The sequence below is a fragment of the Alternaria viburni genome (genome assembly GCF_023758015.1).
Source record: "Alternaria viburni strain BMP 2772 chromosome Unknown scaffold_45, whole genome shotgun sequence".
Taxonomy (NCBI): Eukaryota; Fungi; Ascomycota; class Dothideomycetes; order Pleosporales; family Pleosporaceae; genus Alternaria; species Alternaria viburni.
Window position 1 is genome coordinate 1 of NW_026055814.1, and position 20,592 is coordinate 20,592.

At 54.3% G+C, this 20,592-nt stretch overlaps 8 protein-coding genes across 8 annotated transcripts; 3 read left to right on the plus strand and 5 right to left on the minus strand.

Moving 5' to 3' along the window:
• Positions 1–575: 575 nt before the first annotated feature.
• J4E79_011593 (uncharacterized protein) lies at positions 576–2,651 on the plus strand (the record flags this gene model as incomplete). The annotated part of the gene is made up of 4 exons (XM_049360422.1): positions 576–690; positions 747–2,164; positions 2,215–2,323; positions 2,611–2,651. The coding sequence occupies 4 exons, from the start codon at positions 576–578 to the stop codon at positions 2,649–2,651; spliced, it is 1,683 nt and encodes a 560-aa protein (XP_049205067.1).
• Positions 2,652–3,441: 790 nt separating this feature from the next.
• J4E79_011594 (uncharacterized protein) lies at positions 3,442–5,180 on the plus strand (the record flags this gene model as incomplete). Its single annotated transcript, XM_049360423.1, has 2 exons — positions 3,442–3,942; positions 3,990–5,180. The coding sequence occupies 2 exons, from the start codon at positions 3,442–3,444 to the stop codon at positions 5,178–5,180; spliced, it is 1,692 nt and encodes a 563-aa protein (XP_049205068.1).
• An 837-nt stretch (positions 5,181–6,017) lies between these two features.
• Positions 6,018–7,234, plus strand: J4E79_011595 (uncharacterized protein; the record flags this gene model as incomplete). The annotated part of the gene is made up of 2 exons (XM_049360424.1): positions 6,018–6,171; positions 6,435–7,234. 2 exons carry the CDS (start codon positions 6,018–6,020, stop codon positions 7,232–7,234), a joined length of 954 nt encoding a protein of 317 aa, XP_049205069.1.
• A 1,630-nt stretch (positions 7,235–8,864) lies between these two features.
• Positions 8,865–9,242, minus strand: J4E79_011596 (uncharacterized protein; the record flags this gene model as incomplete). Its single annotated transcript, XM_049360425.1, has 2 exons — positions 8,865–9,006; positions 9,034–9,242. The coding sequence occupies 2 exons, from the start codon at positions 9,240–9,242 to the stop codon at positions 8,865–8,867; spliced, it is 351 nt and encodes a 116-aa protein (XP_049205070.1).
• A 2,447-nt stretch (positions 9,243–11,689) lies between these two features.
• Positions 11,690–13,441, minus strand: J4E79_011597 (uncharacterized protein; the record flags this gene model as incomplete). Its single annotated transcript, XM_049360426.1, has 1 exon — positions 11,690–13,441. One exon carries the CDS (start codon positions 13,439–13,441, stop codon positions 11,690–11,692), a length of 1,752 nt encoding a protein of 583 aa, XP_049205071.1.
• A 736-nt stretch (positions 13,442–14,177) lies between these two features.
• J4E79_011598 (uncharacterized protein) lies at positions 14,178–14,745 on the minus strand (the record flags this gene model as incomplete). Its single annotated transcript, XM_049360427.1, has 2 exons — positions 14,178–14,209; positions 14,367–14,745. The coding sequence occupies 2 exons, from the start codon at positions 14,743–14,745 to the stop codon at positions 14,178–14,180; spliced, it is 411 nt and encodes a 136-aa protein (XP_049205072.1).
• A 922-nt stretch (positions 14,746–15,667) lies between these two features.
• J4E79_011599 (uncharacterized protein) lies at positions 15,668–16,816 on the minus strand (the record flags this gene model as incomplete). Its single annotated transcript, XM_049360428.1, has 1 exon — positions 15,668–16,816. One exon carries the CDS (start codon positions 16,814–16,816, stop codon positions 15,668–15,670), a length of 1,149 nt encoding a protein of 382 aa, XP_049205073.1.
• Positions 16,817–18,306: 1,490 nt separating this feature from the next.
• Positions 18,307–20,319, minus strand: J4E79_011600 (uncharacterized protein; the record flags this gene model as incomplete). The annotated part of the gene is made up of 2 exons (XM_049360429.1): positions 18,307–19,708; positions 19,754–20,319. The coding sequence occupies 2 exons, from the start codon at positions 20,317–20,319 to the stop codon at positions 18,307–18,309; spliced, it is 1,968 nt and encodes a 655-aa protein (XP_049205074.1).
• Between the last annotated feature and the right edge of the window lie 273 nt (positions 20,320–20,592).

Sequence of the window (20,592 nt, forward strand, 5' to 3'; positions counted from 1 at the left end):
ATGGTGGTGAGGAGAGTATATAAGATGGGGAGGGAAGGGGGGATGGGGTATGAAGAAAACGGGAATATGGGAGGAGAGGATTCGGTATGGCGGAGTCCACTATGCATAGGTCTTTTATTTGGCGTTGCTTCCGGTCATGGCAACGGCGTTCGCCGTAGGCGCAATATCAGTCGAAATCTCATCTCGAGAGCAACGACACTATTATCATCTGTTTAGCATTTTTGTACTCTCTGAATGTAAGGTGCCTTAGGTATCACTGAAATAATTCTCTAAATTTGATGAGTATCCCGCCTACCCATCTGATCACACATAAAACTGAAACTGGTATCTGTACACATTCCATTGGTCGGGGCGTATTATCATCTGTAATCCATGGAATGCACTTTCCTGTAGTGACGACGACACCCCTGGTCTATGCGGAAACGCGCTCGCGTGGCGCCAATGCACGCATAACCCCGCCACAATCGCACAGCCTTGCCGAAGCACATCGGCATCAACACAGCCTTGACCGGACGTGAATATGACTTCAATCACCGATCCTTACGACCTGAGCGTCATTCCTCGCACACCATGCAATGGCGAGCTTCGGGTTTTCCATCGGTGACATAGTCCTAGTCGGCAACTACGCGTACTCGGTCTACAAGTCGTGTAAGAACGCTGGTGACAACTTCAGGGAGATCACATCAGATGGTAAGTGCTTCCCACGCTAACACGACTCGTACAAGCACTAACGCGGCGCACAATAGTGGCTTCTCTACGCACACTCCTCCTCGCTCTAGATGACGAGTGCAAGAACCCCCAGTCCTCGTTCCAGCAGCTTCCCCTCGCGCAGAAAGGCGAGCTCGCTGCGCGCTTGCAAGACTGCAAAGCCGACCTCCGCTCGGTCAAGAAGATACTACATGACTTCCGCTCGCTCGACAAACGCGATGCGCGGTACCGAGATAGACTCGCATTTACAACTGGAAAGCAGGCGGCGATACGGGAGAAGATAGCGACGCATAGTGTCCGGCTACAACAGCTGCTGACCGGCATCAATGTCAGCACGTTCTCTAGGATCGAGAGAAATACTGAGGCGCATTACCTGTCACTCCTGGAGATCCGGGCGAAACTGGATCGGATCCATTTGGACGTCCTTGCGGGCAGGCGCGATGCGACAACGTTCATGAACTCGGAGGATGTGGTAGCGTTGGAAGACGAGGTCCTCGATGATAATATGACGGAAGTCGATGTTGACGTGTCATATGAAGTTCACGCCTGGGTGGAACGAGTACACACGGAAACCTCACAACCGCTGTCGACGCCTGATAACGATGTCGCCGCTATCGAGGATGATGGCAGTTCAAGCGGCAACAGTTCTGAGACAAGTAATATAGAAGAACCTCTGAACAGCGAAGCTGCCGGACACGACAGCCACATACGCGACAGCAGCCCTGAGTCTTCAGGTGATGGGTCCGACGTGGACGAGCAAAATAGTCAGTCTGAGGATATGCAAGAGTCTCCGGAAGCCCACGAAGCTCCAGAGGGTGGCGCTACTCCGCGCATTATTTCTGATCGAGAACAACGCGCACCCCAGTACCGGAAGAGGTTTGGGCCGACTCAGCCACCCAACAAGGAAGAACTTGCACTCCGGTATCAGAAGGGGACTACGCCTACTGAATCATCCGATCTCGAAGCCCACAAAGCCCCAGAAGATGGCTCTACTCTTCGTTCTATTTCTGATCTAGAACAACGCGCACTCCGGTACCAGACGAGTAGCAAGCGCACGAACTCATCCGAACCAACTGAACATGAAAGCACGCTTATCGACCTGACTAATCATCGGTGGTATTATGAAGTTGTGAAATCCGAAGAAATATATCACTTTCACGAGCAAGATAGGTGTTGGGTCGACCAAAGCCTTTGCCACGATAAGTCGCGCGGGCCACGTGTGGTCCGGGAGTATGTCGATGTAACTCTTGAAGAGGTATTCACCGGAACGAGCAAGCAGTTCACTCTCCGGCGCAGTACTGTCAATCCAGAAACCCACGATTCGGAGTCCTTCGAAGACATCGCGATCAGCCTACAGATCAAGCGGGGAGTGCTCAACGGAAATGCGATCTGCTATGTTATGCAAACAGACCCACACCTCAAGCTTAAAACGTCCATCGTGTTCAAGATTCGACGTGTAAGTCTCAAGATCCTGAGACACGAATTCGACATACTGATGCTTCGTAGAAACCGCATTTGCTATTCCAGGATCTTGATGGAGATCTGGTCCACACAATCCACCTTACATCAGCAGAAAAGAGAAACGGCTGGAAGAGGAAGATCCAAAATGTCGATGGTAAAACTATACTGCTCCATGCGGAAGGGCCAGTGAAAAAAAAATTCTTGACTTTGAGAGGCCAAGGACTTCCTCGTGAATCGAGAACTCACAAACGAGCATCACTCTATTTTCGGGTAGGGTACCCAGCCTATTACGAACACTCCTATTTCGGGAGCAGCTCAATTTGGAAATTCAAAAATGATAACGGATTCAGCGCGCAGCTGGACGAACCAAACGCAACAGCGATGTTCTCAACAGCTTCGCTAGATTCGCCATGGCATATGCATGTATTGACTACCGTAAAGAGACCGAAGTAAGCATCCAGGACATCGGCAATCAGCTGTAGATTGCGGCGCAGGCATAGTCACGGGTTCTTTCCAAAGACATGCCTTTTTTGGTTGTGCAGAAGACGACGGAAGACTGTTCGAAACAGACTTTGCAACGGTATAGATAGCAGGAGCTCTTTCATGCCCTTTGAAGGCTCAGTATGTCTGAGGCCAGGTCAATATGGCACATACCTAGGTACGTCTAATACTAGTAGACAAGAGTAGGCAAGCAAATGCGTATGCAACTGGCAGGACCGCATTCTAGTGAACTATCGCGAAAACAATATCCGACTGTCATGGTCAACCCGTCTCGTTGACATCTATACCGCCGTGGCTTGAGTGCTCGGCCCCCGGGGTTTCGTTACCCGGATCCGGCAAACTTCCGCTCGCGCAACCTGCATCTCCCAACCTCAACACTTATCCGCCCTCACTTATCAACATCCGTCGCCGTCGGATGCCATCCGATCGGCTGTCAGATAAAGTACCGACGAATTGCCGATGCCAGATAACAGCCGACATAACGCGTATCTCCGCGTTGGCGTACGTCGCCGCCGCATGTAGCAGGTACCAAGACCATCGCGCCCTTGATTACTAGGCGGATTGTGGGGTAGTGGAGTCGAGAGTGGAGTCGAACGTCGATACGAATGCAACGCAGGACAAGGTATACGACCGATCTCGGAAGTATAGCATACGTCGGATGTTGTTATATACAATCCAACGATGGCGCCGCTGGACCTGGCTTCAGCGTTGTGCGAACGCGTCGTGTGAATTCTACATTCCCGCATCGACGCCATTATGGGCCACACCAGCATGGCTCAGCGACTACTTACCAGCTTCGCGCTGCTCACCACCAGCGTATCTAGCGTTTCTGCAGCATACAACACCTCATCTGCAGTCACGCTTCCCGGCTACGGCACCTTTGTCGGCACCACGGTCTCGCAAACTCTGACGAAGAAGCCTCTACCACGCGCTGTAGACGCCTGGCTCGGTATCGATTATGCTTCTCAGCCTGTTGGAGAGGCACGATTCGCGCCTGTTAGTGCGCCTGAGCCTTTCCATGGGATCAAGAATGCGAGCAGTTATGGATACTCGTGTTTCCAGGATCCAGACGAACTCCCATATGAACTGGACGAGGCGTGTCTGAGCATGAATGTTTTCCGGCCGCAGGGCGTTGCGGAAGATGCGGAACTACCGGTGCTAATCTGGATCCATGGGGGCGGCTTCGTTGCTGGTAGCGCGAGAAGCTTCGATGGTGCTTCCTTCGTGGCTAATTCGAGGGAGCCGCTTGTGGTTGTTACTTTCAACTACAGGGTAAGTGTGGCTATCGTTCGTACACGACTCAGACTAATGTCATCCAGGTCAACTCTCTGGGTTTCCTCCCGTCTCCAGTCTTTGAGCGCGAAGGACTTCTCAACCTCGGACTCCGCGATCAGGAAACTCTATTCAAGTTCGTTCAAAAGTACATCTCTGCTTTTGGAGGCGATGCTTCTCGCGTCACGATTGGAGGTCGCTCAGCTGGTGCGCACTCAGTCGGCATTCATCTCTTCCACAACTACAACAAAACCGAGGATACACCAGCGCTCTTCTCGCAAGCTCTTCTCCAATCCGGCAGTGTGACTGCTCGAGCGTTCCCCAATGCATCGTACCCGTTGTACCAGGAGCAGTTTGCGCAATACCTTAGCTACACAGGTTGCAGCGCAGTAGCCAACAGCACCGATGCCGAAATCCTCAGCTGCCTGCGCTCGGTCCCCATCGATGCGATCCAGAACGCCAGCGCTCTGCTGTGGCGCGCTTCAGAATACCCCATCACGTGGCCATTCCAACCCACGCGAGGCGGCCCTCTCCTTGAACAAGCAGGCTCGACATCCGGAATCAACGAACAATTCTACCGTATCCCGACCATCACCACCAACGTTGTCGACGAAGCGAAGTACTACTCCCCAGGCGACATATCCACCAACGAAGAATTCCTCGCCTTCATCAAGAACCTGATTCCTGGTCTGACCACCGACGATCTCTCCGATCTCGAGGAACTTTACCCTGACCCAGCGGACGACATCAACGGCCCTTACGCCCACAGCCCAAACTCCACCCAATACAACCGCCTTTCTGCCGCGCTTACCGACTACATGTACGTCTGCGCCGGCCAAGAAACCGCCATGCGCATGTCGTCTGCCTCAGTTCCCGTGTACAAAATGGTCTTCGCCGTAAACAACACATTCCCTACTTGGAAAGGCATACCCCATACCGCCGACACAAAGTACACATGGGCGGAACCCGCCGGCAGCGGTGGTGTGCAGTACCCAGAAGTAGGCAAGGAGCTACTCAATGCGTACTTCTCCGACTTTGTTGCGTTGGGCGATCCAAATGCGGGGAACAGGACTGGTGTACCGGTTTGGCCAAAGTATGAGGATGAGGGTGAGGGTAGGCCAGGGTTGCAGTTGAGGATGGAGCCGTTTGGCAATAGCAGGGTGGAGGGAGATGCGATTAGGAGGCGTCAATGTGAGTGGTGGAGGGATGAGAGTAGGGCTGCGAGGTTGGAGAAGTAGGTAGATTGAATGGAAGAGTTGGGTAGTTGAATAGATCCCGTGATGTCCGTACAGAAACGACTCACAAGCTGTACTTCGCAACGTTATTCCCCTCGCATTTCGAGTCCTGAATTTAAAACATATGACCACAATGGCCGTTGCACTACAATAATTCGTCTTCCCATACCGTATTGCCGTTCCCGGGTTGACACGCGGGGACGCACTAACCTATGGAGTACACGCATGCGCCCCACATGCGCTAATCGATTGGCGCAATCCCAACCGATTACACATGCGCGCGCGTTGAACGACATCCGCCTATCCTGCCCACGTGTGACTGCGACCCGTCCGTGTCTTCCGTTTCGCCCACCATTCTTGACGTAACTAAGCTTTTCTCACGCTGATGAAGCTCACGCAAGCTTTGATCAAGCTTTGGCGACTGGGGTATATCCCACTACGTGCCGCACTTCGTGCCGCGCACATGGGATGGATGGATGGCTAGTATGCGTCCGTTCCTGCAGCTTATGGCTAGGTATCACTAGGGTCGTGGATTGAGCCTGTCGTTGACGTAGGGGAAGGGTGTTTAGCTCGAGAGCGGGCTGACGACGTTGGGTAGGTATAAAAGATGGATGGCTTTGGCTGTGGTTGAGGGGTGGTGTGTTGGTTCTTGTCGTCCTTTTCGTTCCTACAAGAAGTCACTTTCTCTTCGTCGATAATATGAGCCAATTTCTGGTACTGGGACTCGCTGCTACAGCTCTGGGTTACCCGGCTGTTAGCAAGCACCATCATACGCCTCTGGAAAATGCGACGGATTATCTCGTTTCTGTCGGGCCGCGACCGTACTACATCATCAGCAACATGACTGATAGCCCATTGAAGCGGAAACTGCAGTCGTGTGAGAATACTCCGGTTTCTATCTCTCCATTCACAATCGGTCACCGCGGTGGAGGCACACTGCAATTCCCAGAAGAGTCGATCCGGTCTCAAGATGCTGGTGCGCGGATGGGCGCCGGTATCTTGGAATGCGATGTGGCATTCACAAGCGACAGGGGATTAGTGTGCAGACACGATCTATGCGATCTACACCGAACGACAGATATCCTGCTCAGGCCCGAATTGGCAGCAAAATGCACCGCGCCGTTTACACCAGCAAATGCAACGAGTCCTGCGAATGCGTTATGTTGTACATCGGACATCACGATCGATGAATGTATGATCTCACCCCCACCTCCACCCCCACTACCCGCGATATCAAGGCAAACTAACAAAACACAGTCAGTACCCTCTGCAGCAAACAAGACGGCTTCAACGCCTCCGCCACCACCCCGCTCACCTACCAAGCCGGCACCCCCCTCTGGCGCACAGAACTCTACGACACATGCGCGCAGACCCTCACTCTAAACGCATACATCGACCTCGTAGACTCCTACCCCGGCTACCGCAACTTCACCCCGGAGTTGAAAACACCACCCGCAGCCGTTCCCATGCCCTTTCTTGGAAACTACACACAGGCCCAATACGCATCCGACATGATATCCGCGTTCCGTCTGAAGGGGATAAGTGCGGATCGCGTGTGGCCGCAGAGTTTTCTGTTTGAGGATGTGGTGTATTGGATTGATAATGATGGAGAGTTTGGTGCTCAGGCTGTGTATCTGCAGGAGTTTGATACGCCGGATGATCTCGCGGCTGGGTTTGCGAATCTGTCCACCGCCCGCGCTGCGGGTGTGAATATCATCGCGCCATCGCTGCCTATGTTACTATCCATCGGCGGGTCGGATAACAAGACGATTGTGGAGAGCGAGTACGCGAAAGCGATTAAGGCGAATGGCATGGATATTATCGCTTGGACGTTTGAGAGGAGCGGGCCGTTGGCGGATGTGAAGAGGGATGCGGAGTATTATTTCGCGAGTGTAGCGGATGTGGTGGATCATGATGGGCAGTATTATGAGGTGTTGGATGTGCTGGTTAGGGAGGTGGGGGTTAAGGCGCTTTTTACGGATTGGGCGGGGACGGTGAGTTATTTTGCGAGTTGTTTTGGGTTGGAGGGGCCGGTGGGGGGGAGTTATAGTAGATAGTAGGTGAGGGTTGGGAAGAGGGGGAGGGTGTGTGAGGTAGCGAGGGTAGAAGCAGATGGAGATGTGGAAGTGAACTAGGGTTTTGTATACACCATGGCCTACGACAAAATGGATTTGTGAGAGGACATGAATGTTTACAGACACGTGAAACAAGGAGTATAATAAGGCAGTAATTCAAGACCGAAAAAAAAACAGTGTGAAAACCTCACTTTTGAACCGTGATCAGCTCTCATACCAGCCAGCGGAATCGAGTACATGCAACCAGCCGTCGGACTCGTAGACCACCCACACCATTGTCTACTACGAACACACACCACATGCCCACATTAACCTCCATTTCATCATTCTCCATTTTCCCACTATCAACTTCCTCAACCCATCTCTATCACGATCGTCAACCTCCCATTCGCCCAATTGCCAAACCCCATCTCTATCTCGCAAAATCACCGCATCTTCACCGCCCATGTCACCACCAACTCCACCACACCCTCCTATCTACTCGGCAACCATTGCCGAACAGCATCCCCACAGTCTCGCTTCTAGACCTCCGTGCGCTGTCTAGCAGCGTCTAGCTCATGCGTCTGTTCGAAGTACTTGCTTTCTTTCGGTCGCTGCCGTAATAGCGATCGACATGTTCGGCTGATTTCCACTTTTCGCCAACTGACAGTGGACAGGCGAACTATCGGTGGTATTAGGGTCGGAATGAAAGACCAACACAGTGGCGCATACGGTGATTACGGTCGGTCGGGTTCGGGTTTGGATCGGTGATGGGTGATGGGTGTTGGTTGTGGTCGTGATGGGCGGGTCGGAGTGTTTAGTTGGTGAGCGGGCGATGGGGAAGGTTGTTGAGCACACAGTCACGTTTATTGGAAGAGTCACGTTGACGGAACAAGTAGTTCTTCATTCTCAACTATACTATCCTATCCTATCCTATCATGTCCTCCACTCTCTCAAACAAAAACACCAAGCTAAATCGCACTCTCTCAAAAAAAAGTAGGTATCGGGGTATCACCAAACTCCAGCTCCACCAGAGAAGTAGGCAGCGAATCGCGCAGCAGAAAGCAAGCGAAAACACAATCGGAGGTGCGCGGCAAGCCGCGTTCAACCAAGTACAAAGTATGGACCTCCGATGCATGAGAAGTATCGCATTCGCATTCGCATAGCAGCGTCCTAATCGCGCGCCTAAAAGGGGGGGTATAACAAAACAGAGTCGAACTAACGTAACTAAAAGGAAGATGTCGGTCGACTACAAACAAAGGCAAGATTCCAAAGCTCCAGTATTACCCAGTAGTTGTTGATATAATCCCACGAAGTTTCGTCAATCGTCGCAGACAAGAGAAAGATAGTGTGTGATTACAAAGGAGTGTGGTGTGGGTAATATGACGGGAGGATTCGGTAATCCTAGAACGTAGAACAAAGGTACCCGAGGACAAGTCCAGCGGGGGAAGATAAAAAGGGGGTATGATGCAAAGCGCAAACTCGGTAACGCAAGAACAAGACGTAAACGGACATACATCCTCGTGATATGGGTGTTGTTTAGAAAACAAAGTTGACATGAGAAAAGGGTTGGGGTTGAAATCAAAGACATGCGCTGCCAGTCGATGATGGCGAAGAACCGTTAATCTCACGTTCATAGAACGAGGTACCCGACACCAGCCGCAAGCGCAACAACCATCCCGTTGATCTGGAGCGAGGAAGCGGCGCCCTCGAACTGAGGGGGCGCGGAGGCGGAGGCGCTAGCCATGGGGCCGGAGGCAGTGGGCATGGCCATGCTGGCGGTGGTGTTGCCGGCGGCGTACGAGGGGACGATGGTGGGGTGCGTGGCGGAGATGGTGCTGGTGCTGTTTGCGGCGGTGTAGCCGGCGGGGGATGACGAGGACGCGGTCACGGTGTTGACGCGGTAGACGGTGCTGGTGATGTAGACGGTGGCGTCGTACTGGTCTTCCTGGGCGAAGGCGCAGACGAGGAGCGCGAAGAGCGCGGTGATGATTTGGGTGAAGGAGCGCATTTTGGTGGTTGGTGGTGAAGGACGGTAGTAGTTGTGGTGGTTGGATATGCGACTGTGAATGCGCAGTGCTTCGATGTCGAATCAGAAGAAGTGAGGGTTGCAAGTGTTATGCAGGTGCTAATGAGCTTCGCTCCGGTGATTTGTTTTTGTTTGGAATGCGAGAGAGCAGTGTGGATAGTCTTGGACCAAGTGATAGAGAGAGTGAGATATCAAGGATAGTACTTGTCAATGTAATGAGTGTGGGTAAGCTTAAAGCTTTAAAAGATCGCAAGTCTCGAGGAAGAGAGAGTAAAAGAGGGTTTGTCTCGCAACGTTTGAGGAGGGTGAAGGGGAAACAACGGGCAAGGCAGGGAGCAAGGTGGGCCGCCCCCGGCGCCTTGTATCGTGTTCCTAGCATCCTTGCCGCCAGTGCAATTTCCCACTGCCAAAGCGCAATTTCGGTCCCCCTGGGCGCGCTAACGCAGGTTCGGGCGTGCTAACGGGAGTACCTGAGCAAGGAAGCTGCCGATCTGGCGCTTGGCAATGGGCGGCCACGGCAAATCTCTGCACTGCATCCCTGTCCGCGCCCGCTCCTGTGGTTGGCCTGAGGTGCAGCGCTGCACGCTGAACTACCGAGGTACCCACTCGACGGCCAACGTGCTGCACGCTTGCTGCATCCTCGTGACGGGCGGGTGGTGACCTCACTTCTCACTCCAATCGCTAGGGGCAACCTTGAGGAAAGTCGCTGCCCAGGTGAGATGCTGTCATCGCCCATCTGCGAACTCAAGGTTCACGCCCCATGATCCTCACCATGCTCAAGGTGCAACCAAGTTTCAACGCCCATCACCCCAGGCAACTTCTCTCACCCCATGCGTTCCACATTCCCTCTCCAGCCTGAGTAGCCTGAGTCCACAGTGTCGCGCCTCGCCCGCACGGACGCTGAAACAATGCGCAGCGAATCGTGCCGTCTGTCGGCCTCCAAGGCGGAAACGCGACTGGAGGCAGCTAGGCCAGCACGACTGCTGGACGCTGTACACCGGGCGGGCGGGCCACTCAGGGCGGAAACGTGACTTGACTGGAGCCAGCACACGACAAATCTCGTCGTACTATTACACCGCACCTTTCTAACTTCTCAGCTTGCGCACTCGTGGCACGCTACCCGTTGCGACAAGTGTTCTGGGAAACACAGTAAGCCAACCAGCGCCCTTCGTCTCAGACCCATCCCATCTATACCCATCTATAGCCCTCGGGGTGAGGTGAACAACGTGGTCGGCGGCAAGACGAGGCTATTGTTGCCTGGACACCTTGGCGTTGCTGAACGCGGAAGAGACGGTACGGTACAACGAAACGATGAGAGAATTGCTGTCTGTGATGGTGGTGTGGAACTGTGTAGAGAATTTCTTGCAAAGAATTTGTTTGCGTAGTACTGCTCAACATATGCACGCAATGCATCTTGTGACTCAAAGTAATCTTCACTTCAAAGTAACATGTGAAGCGTCCAGATGCGTTCGCCAACACACATCCCCATCAATGGAAACTCGCATCTCGTGAAGGAAAATCAAAGAAACCCACTGACACACAGGAACAAGTAACGATCTTCCGCTGGCAAGATTGAAATTACAATTACACAAGCGAGCATGGCGCATGATTGGCTCCCTACCTAGCCCGCACACTACCCCTACCATTACTAGTACACAATATGGGCTTTCTTTCTTGCTCATTTCCGCCTTTCGCATCGTGACCCATCCATCGCATTGAAGCCGTTGCAAATCCAGCTCCTAACTTCCGCTCTTTCTCAAATGAAAGCAATTCAAGCCAAGCAAGTGCGCGCCCTGTGCAAGGCGACCTAGGAGGCTCGCATGCTTGCAATTCGGTCGCGGACGGCAGATTGAAATCGAGGGTGCGCGCGCGCGCAAATTTGACAATAAATCATCTCTCCATCGCACTCGCTTTCGTTTCCTCGATTGAACCAACGGTCGTGTGTTGTGTGTCGTGTCATGCCAACGCCTCCGCCAGTCGCAAGGTTTAGGACGGGGAACCACGACTCTGTGCCACGCGCAAAAAGTTAGTTTGAGCGCAAAATGCAAATGCAGCCAGCAACGACCACCACCACCACGACTTTCATGCATGCCTCTTCGGCTTCATTGCCGGCGCGACAATATTCGCAAATGCCCTCTTCCCCAACACCATGCTGTTTCCAGCCAGACTAGACAAAGCCCCCTTGCGCCATAGCAACCCGTGCGTGCAGTCCACGATGGGAGAACAAAGACGCTCATTCCCTCCTCCCCCAGCGGAGACTACGGCAAAATGCAGAGAAAGGGAAGCAAGCGAACGCACGAACCTGCACAGTAAAACAGTCTCGGCAATCCCCTCACACAATAGTCGCAAAAGACGCAAACAGAGCGGCCGCGCTGCGAGTCGTGAATGTTTGATCAGCGCCTGTCGCCAAACAAACCACACTATTGTCTTCAGTCGGCTTCGACTACTTCGGCACTCTCCCATAAACGGCGACAGATCTCCTCGGCTTCGTTTCGGCTGCGCGCCTGGTCACTCTCGAAACTCTGTTGAAAGTCGTTCTCGTCGCGACTAGTCTTGCCGCGACCTGCATCATGGTCGAAACTGACTCGTGATCTCCGCGAGCCCGTCCCATCTGTTTCGACGCCGCTTTCGTTGAAACTTGTGCTCAGGCTGCTGGCTCCTGTCGTGAAGCCGTTTGCGCCGTGCGACTTGGGTACGCGGATTTTGCGTGACATGCCAGGGGTTTGGTAGATTCGTGCGAGCGCGTCTGCAATTGGGTTGCGGTATCTTCGCACTACATTGTACTCGACCGCGACGTGGTTGAACTGCTGCTGCAGGCGTGGATCTAGGCGCCCCTCACCATTGCCGTTGTAGTGGATGCTGGACTGAAGGTATGTGGGACCGCCCGTGCGGGGAAGCGTTACGGGAACGAGCTTCTGCGGTTCAATGTTGGACGACGCACGTTGAAGCATGAGCTTCTGCTGTGTCCGCGATGGGGGTAAGTTGGTTGGCGTAGTCGTGCCAGAGCGCTGAGGCGTCTTGGAGGGTGTGTCCGCGCCGCCCTTGAAGTTTGGCATTGACTTGTTGCGCTTTATCTTGTCCATCTCCCCTTCATCGGTGTCGTCTTTGAGCTGATGCGCAGCCATGTACTCGCCATCGTGAGGTGTCCCAGCGGAACCGTCTCCGTCCATGAAGCGCGATACGAGGTTGTGCCCCGGCGCGTCTACCAGCGTAGATCCAACAGACCCAGCTGTGTGACTGAGCAGATTATGACGATCGGAGGAGGATACGACGGTTGCAGCAACTGACGATGTCTGGGGAGCGACATGGTGTGAGGCGCTGCGCTGTAGTAGTCGTGATGTGATCATATCAGCATCTGGAGGTCGAGAATGTTGGTAGGAACTCCCGCCGTTGACCTGCGTGTTTGTGCGCGTGCGGTCGGTGAGCGTCTGAGTCGCCTGGTTGGGCGCTTCTCGAACTATACCAGCCGACTGTTGCGGCTCTCCTCTATTCTTCTCCATGTTGATCTCCGCCGCTCTGTGTTGTGCCTCGAGTATGACCGAGTTGGAGCGCGTGTTGGATCGGGTAGTAGTGGGCGACTGTGACGCACTCTCTTCAGTCCACCCGCCCTCGTCTCCTTCCTCGTCGTCATTGGGCATGTCAAAGTGGACCGCGGCGTGTGGCTCCGGAGAACTTTGCCGAGACCGAGAGGGAGTCGCGAGCGCACGCTTGGAAGTAGCGTTCTCGTTCTTGGACCCCTTCAGCGCATGTTTCGCATGCCCTTGCCGCGGCGGGAGATGGCCGCTCGAGTGGTTTTTGCGCAGGTTTGCTTGCTGCGTGTTTGCTCTCACAACGGCGCCGGAAGATGCATGGCGCTTCATTCCGGGACGCGCGTGTGGGCTGCTGGGCGCCGAAATGGAATTGCCCGACTGTGAGCGGCGGTGGTGTCGCCCGGTGTTTTCTGCGCCCTGGAGCGCCTGCTGGGCCTGCTTCTCGGCTTTGCTCAGCTTGTTGAGGTTCTTGCCGAAGGACGTGTTCCGCTGCACGCGTTGACCGACGACATGATGGCGCTGGCTCTTGTGATGGGCTGAGCGCTGGGCGCCCTCGGACGGCGACTGCGAGATGTGCGACTGCGACGACGACTGTCTGGTCATGGCGGCTGGCCTCTGGGGCCGCGAATTAGAATCGTCTGCCGAGGCCATGCTTACGTTCGTGCGCGTGTCGAGGGAGGTGAGGTCGGGGAGCCGTTTGGCTGTGGGAGCTGCACGTAATGATGCAAGTCTGCGGATCGTAGGAGTCGAGTGGAGCAGCCAGCTGGGTTTCGTTGTGCTGGCAGCCGAGCGGATCAACGGGCGGCCATGGAGATTCAATTGTGTGCGTTGGAGCGTTAGACGTGGTACAGCGTGCCACGTTGGGCCCAATGATGTTGATGGAGTTGGTGGAGTGCATGCCCGGCCATCAAATGAGTAGGCGGTGAAAACGCCCCAACCGCTTTAGGTTCACCGCGGCCCGTCCCCACGTCATATGACCGTGCTCTCACCTCTCGCTGCCTCTTCACTACCGCGCATTCAACATCACTTCGTGACACGTCTTGTGCTGTATCTGCATTATTCATTATAAACTAAGACGCTACGTTATATCTAATGCAGTTGTGCTAAATACCGCGCGCCTTGCGCATCCCTCAGTGTACCGACTGAAAGAGTAACCCCCCTGTTATGGGTATGAAGATGCCAGCTCTCCAAGGTAAACAGTCGTATAGTCATGTGCTCGTATATGGTATATGTCTTCCGGTCATTCCTTCGTCAGTCATCATCGTGGTCTCGTGTCCCATTCTGTACAAGTCGTTCGCTGCTGCCTTAACCTCGCGTCTGCCTTGTCGTCGCTTCTCATGTCGCTCTCATGTTGCAAGTCCTTGAGCGAATCTCTTCAGCTTGCACCTCATTCCCCGTTGTAATGCCGCTCGCTGCTGACTGATCTGTCGTTGTGTAGGGTTCATGCCATCGATGCAGCCGAAAGAAGAAGTGCTGAGCAGAGATTCAGGGCGCGACCGGTAAGAAGGTGGTGGAGGTCCCGAGAAGTATGTCGGGGCGTCGGAGAGGTCGCCCATCGAGTCTTCGCGGATGAGACCGGCCGCTGCTGTCGATGGCCGGGTGCTGTCTGCGCTTCGTGCTGTGCGCATAAATATGGCATTGAGACGGCGCTCAAAGACGCTCTCTGTGTCGCCGTGTCGTGCACTCGCTGGCGTGCCCATCCGGGAGGGTACCTGCGACTGCTGGTCGATTGACAGAAGCGCACTGGCGCGCGTCGAAGGATGTCGTGTCGATGGCCTTGTGACGGGGCGACGATGCGATCCAGATCGAGACATGAGCATGGTACCAGGGGCTTCCGCAACGTCCTCGTAGGAGATGGCTAAGAGTGGCATTGATGCTGACTGTCTGTTGATTTGCTTCCGGCATGCCTGGCGCTGCGACTTGGTTCGTAAAAGCGAAGGCATCTGGACCTGCATCTTTTTGGCGCAACGAAGGAACGACTTTCCGTGTTGACTGGTGGCTGTCGATGGTCTGGTGACTTCGGGTGCTCCAACCACGGGGACAGCGTGCTGAGCCACGGCCGAGTCTTTGGTACCTACATTTGTCGCTGCTCTCCAATACGAAAGGCCTCCCATGAGCGGGGGTGAAGGCGTGTTCATGCTGGCATCGAGCCATGCATTGACGTCCCGTATCACGCCAGAATCAGGTCTCGCTGGACGAAGAGGAGGTAGAACCGGTGGTCGAGGCGACACCCGCTCTACAAGTATCGGGAGCGGGGGTACTGCTGGTGCATCTTGCACGCTCGGTGTCGCTCCTGTCGAAGGCGCCGTACGCGGCCGCCTGACTGACGGTTTTCGCCGTATCTCAACTGGTCCCTCATCGTTCTTCAAGGTCTGTCGTGATGCCACTTTGCGAAGATGCCGTTGCAGCCACTTCTTCGCCGTTCCATGCTTGCTAATGGTTGTAGTAGTCGTCTGTTCTGTAGTGGTAGCCGTCATGCTGTGTGAATTCGAAGGAACTGTTTGCGAGAATGTCGTACGCTGAGTGATGCACGGCGGTAACAGTAATGTAGAAGAGGTGAAGGCGGGAATGCGGAAGTGACTTCATGTGGGTTGAAATGGTTGTCGTCGTTGATGGCAGGCGCAAATGAGCTGCCATCGTAAGTTTCGGACGTCATTGGCTGAAAGAGGAAAATGCTGTCATGGAGTTGATGAAGTGGCAGTCACCCCCAAGGATGAGGAAGGCACGTTTCGGTGACCTTCACTTATCGGCACAATAGCTTCCTTGTCAAAATCGCAAGAGCTCAGACATTCGCGAGAGACTTGATTCTCTTGTATACCTAGGTGTGACGAGATTGCTTCATCCAATTCCACAGGAAATAACGTATAAGATACCGATCTAACCACGCTGAATGTCCTCCATCTCAGAACCCAGGCTTGGACCGGACCATGGCGGGTCCAGCAGGCCCCTATTATGTTCATTGATCTCCTGCCGTATCTTCTCTTTCTCCTCTTCAGTCTTATCCGGATCGTAGAGATTGCCATCATCTTCCTCCGTCGAGCCCGATGGTGTTGACATTGAAGCCGCGCTTACCTTGCGAAATGTCCTCTCGGTAGGATTAGTCGAACATGCTTCCCTTCGCGCAGGTCTAGCAGATGGAGCGGCAGATGTGGTGACAGATGGGGGTGGTTGGTTCAGCGGCGGTGGACGTGGGTTCGCTGCTGGTGATGAGGGAAGTGGAGGGAAAGAAGAGAGAAATTCTCGTTCTTCCTCTGGTGAGCGTGACCGACTGTGTGTTGGGATAGGACGTGCGTGGATGCTTTCCCGGCGTGGGTGCTTTGGTGAGGGACGTAGCAGCACGTATGCCCGTCTTGCGGCATCTCTGTAAAGATCTTGTTCAATTTCTGTTTGCCAACTGTTCGCCAGTCTGTCAGCCCGTGGCCCTGTGGGTATTCGGTGTTGGTTTCCCTCTATCTGTTCGTCCTCAGGACGTGCATCCTGTTCTGGAACGGATCTGGCTTCTGCCTGCCGATTCCTCGCCAGTCTGTCAGCTTTCGGCTCCGTCGGTATTGACTGCTGGTTCTCCTCGATCCCTTCGTTCTTGATATGTGCGTCTTGTTCGGGAACGAGCTTGGTGTCTACTTGCCGACTCTTTGCCAGTCTGTCAGCTTTTGGCTCCCGCGGTATCAGTTGTTGGTTGTCCCTATGCGCATCTCCTTGTGGGACGGCCGATACCTCCTCCGTCTTCTGCTGGTCGGCTTTGGGCCCCTTGGGTACCTGATTCTCTTCGAACCAGTCCTTGTCGATCTGTGCATCTTGTTCTGAAGCGGATGAGGAATTTTCCCTCCTAGTACCGCGTCCCATGCCTCTGATCGGAAGGCCGTTGCCAACTCCTCTACCCCTTCCACCTTCGAAAGTATTGAGCGCTCCGCCATTCAAAGTGTTATTGAAGCTTCCTCTACCTATCTCACGGAAGCCGAAGTTAGTGGAACTTCTTGCTCTCCGGCCATTACTGTTTCCTCGGTTTCCACGTGGTGCTCCAGACATGCCGTCAAGTTTTTCAATTCTGATTCCAACCCAGTTGAGATGGACCAGCGGTAAAGTATGTTGCTCCAAGTGTGAGCGCGCATTTCGACTTCCGTTCAGCAGTTTGTGTCGTCCATCTACCATTCCGGTGCCTTCGTCACCAGTCCATGTCTTGGATCACATGCCAAACCCAGCTGCTTCTCCATAAACCCATGGAATCCACACCAAACTTCACCCTATGTCTGCCTTTCAATCCGCCAACACTCTCTTATCCTTCCACACTTCCACACCGCCCATCCACGCTCCATATCACCATGCGCCCCATCGCACGTTTCCGCAAACGCATCCTCTACGCCCGATCAACCCTTCGCCTGACACTCTGCGCAGACGGGAAACGGCGCTGCCGTAAAAGACGACTCCGCTACATTATTAGCAATTTACGCGATTTACGCGATGCAGCAATGAAGACCGCTGACTCCGTATCAAGGCAGCTGGACCACCTGTGGTGCTGAGATGAGGGTGGGAACGCTGGCGGCTATCTCGGTCTTCGTCACAGGGCTTATTTTCTTGTACGTGACGGCTATGCTGTTGACGGACGCAGGACGAATGTACGGGACTTGTTTTGATTCTGGATGTCGTCGTTCGATGAATCCATTTGCGTAGGGGGTATGACGGCGGCGTCTGTGTCCTCCTAGTGTAGATGATGTTGACGAAGATGAGGGCGTCATCTCGACTTTGTTATCAGATTCGTTCAATCTGCTTGCGTCGGCGATACCATGCGGTGCACGCAGAATGTCTCATCTCGTTCTGTGCGACATTAGCAGCACACGCAAAAACTTCATAGCCTCGCATCACAAAACGTCCACGTTTTCAAAGTATTTTTAAATTCGATTCTTCCACCCACTCCACCCTCCATCCTATCCTATCCTATCCACCCCCCATATCTCTAATATCTAACAAGTGAAAAGTTTGGTGTTGGGTATATACAACTTAAAACAGCACAAAAGACCTCCCATGTGAGTACGGTGCAACCAACGACATTTGCCCGCCAGTGCCAACGAAGGCATGTTGTGTAGACATCTACATAGGAAAAACAAAAAACGATGCTGATAACAATCTCGATAGCTGAGTACAAAAAAGAAGAAAGAGGAGAAGAGGCTTATTAGTACGTATATATGTGTAAGAGATGTTGCGGTAAGTAAAAATGCCGTTCTGGTTGATAAAGGAAAATTGAACTGGGGGTATCAAGCTGCAAGGCCGGGTATAATGGGTATAGCGAAAAGCCGAGCTGAGTAGTAGTTATAGAAAGATAAGAAAGACAAACGAAAATTTGCAGTAGATAGGAGATATGTCGGAGATGGAGAAAAGGGGAAATATCGCTGTAGAGTGTGGACTGTTCCGTGTATCGCGTTCCGTGTATCACGTTACGCCTTTGCCCGAAGAGTCCGACGCCGGTTTGGTGACAATTTATGCTGTTATACGAACAGCATCAAACAGTTTCGAGACTTCGATCAACCCATCGAGACGCTGGGGTCGTTGGAGCCGACAAAGCCCGTTGACATGCCCATGTCCATGCGCAGGAATTGGTCTTGGTGGCTGTCGAGACCGTCCATGCCGCTTGACATGCCCATGGAGTTGCCCATGCCGCTCATGTTGTTTTGGTTCATGGCGTGGGGGTCCATCATAGCTAGCGATTCTCGGCGACTGCTGTCAGCTGAGCCGACGTGCTGCACATGGGGCGAGAGCTGGTGCTGCTGGTGGGGCCGGAAGTCTTGGTTGCGCGACTGGTTCATGTGCTGGCGTGCGGCTGCCCATGCTTGGGCTTGAGCCTGGGCTTGAGCAATCTGGGCCTGCGTGATGTGCTGGGTGGGTTGCATGTGTGGCTGAAACTGTTGTTGCGAAGGATGTGGCGGGGTGGGTTGGAGGGGTGCTCCGTGGTGATGTTGGGGCTGGGGGTGATGCAGGGCCTGTTGTTGGGCCTGGTGCTGCATCTGATGCATCGAGTCATCTTCCTCAATGGTTTGGGGCGTCAGGTCAATGTCGTCGTCGTCATCGTCGCCTTCTGCATCAACCTGATCGCAGTCTCCATCACCACATACAGTGGGCGGCGCGCTGAAGGGCATGTTGGACTCAACCTTGATTGGGCTGCCTTGCCTGGGCTGGTTCACGGTAGCAAACTGTGGTGGGATGCTAGCCATGGAGCAGCTTCTGGTACTGGTACCACCGGGCAATGGCTTTTGCGCGCCCATACCGGAGACCGAGGCCCTGTTCTCGCGTATAGCGGTCCGCCACTTGTCGATGAGGCGGTCGTAGTCCCAGTTGCGGTAGTCCATACCGTGCTTGGCAAGCTCCCTAGCCGTGTCGGTACCAAGGTTGATGCTGATGGGCGATACATCGGGGGCGCCTGAGGTCCAGCGGTTGGCTTTCAGGTATTCAATTTCCCTGCGTGCATTCCCCAGCTGCACCTCGGCTTCCCGTCGCCTGTCGTCGGCACGGGCATAGCAGCGCAGTATCTCAACCTGCCAGCACTCCTGCCTCGTCTTATCTGACTGCTGTGTCCAGTGGTGGAAGGCGTCTGCAATGTGCCCAAAGAGGCGTTGTGGGTCGTGGTCGAAGAGCGGTGGGGTGGGCAGGGGCGAGGTGTTGGTGGAAGGAGCGGAGGAGTGCGAGCCCGAGGGATAGACCTGGTTGATCTGGCGCTGGCGCTGGTAGGCAAGCAGACGCTCGCGGACCTGCTTATTCAGCGCTTCGAACTGCTTCTGTCCCGGCGGGGTGATGGACCATGACTCGGACGTGGGAAAGGGCGTGGGGGAGAAGAGGGTAGAGGGCGCGGGGAGGATCTGGAGGCACAGCGAGGGGAAGCTCTGGGTGTAGGGGTCGAATTCGAAGAGGCCGGAGCCGGATGCTTTTGCGCTGGTGCTGTTAGCAGGATATATGGTGAGTGAATTGGTGACATACTTGGCTACTTGCACGCTCTTCAGCAGCTCCCGCAGCGCCATCTCGGTGGCACTCGCAATCTCATTCTCTTCGTTCGACTTCTGCCTCTGGTCCAGCTCGGCCTTTCGCGACTGCCGCGATACGTCCCGGCGCGGGTCTGGCGTTTTGGTGTTGAGTCGTGAGGGCCGGTGGCCGCTTCCCCAGCTGACATCCTTGAACTGCCCCCTCGTCTTGCCCACCTCGAGCGGCTCATCGTCGTCTTCCGGGCTCTGCACGAGGACCGAATCCTCGCTCGCTATGCGCTTCTTGTTCGCGGGCGTGCTCGTGCCGCTGTCGTCTCTCCGCGGTGTTGACACGCTGCCCTTGGCCTGCCGCCGTGTGATGCCGCCTCGCAGCTTCCGTATCTCGTCGACATTGTGCACGCCATCGGGCGCCTTTGGATTCTTCGGGCGGATGTACAGGTCCAGATGGCGTCCCAGGCTGGACGAGGTGAAGGCCTGGCCGCAAAAGGGACAGTTCTTGTCCTTGGCCGCCTTGAGCTGTGGTTCGGCGGTGGAGCGAGGCGTGGACGATTCGGTTTCGCCCATGATGGCTTGCAGATATTATTACTCAGGGTTCCCAAGCTCGAGCTTATCTCGATACGCAGAGTCGTTCATGCGTGCCTTGGGTAGAAGGATTATAGCTGCAGCTATGACATTACTATTACGGTCGGAAGGGGTAGTATACAAGGAAAGATGGGCATAGTGCACGCCAATGGCTAATGAGAGGAGACCAATTGGACGCTGCAGGCAAAAGGAGCGACGCGTTCGTTGGAGCAATATTATCTCGCTGCGGCTTGGCGCGAAAAGCTGCCCCTAATG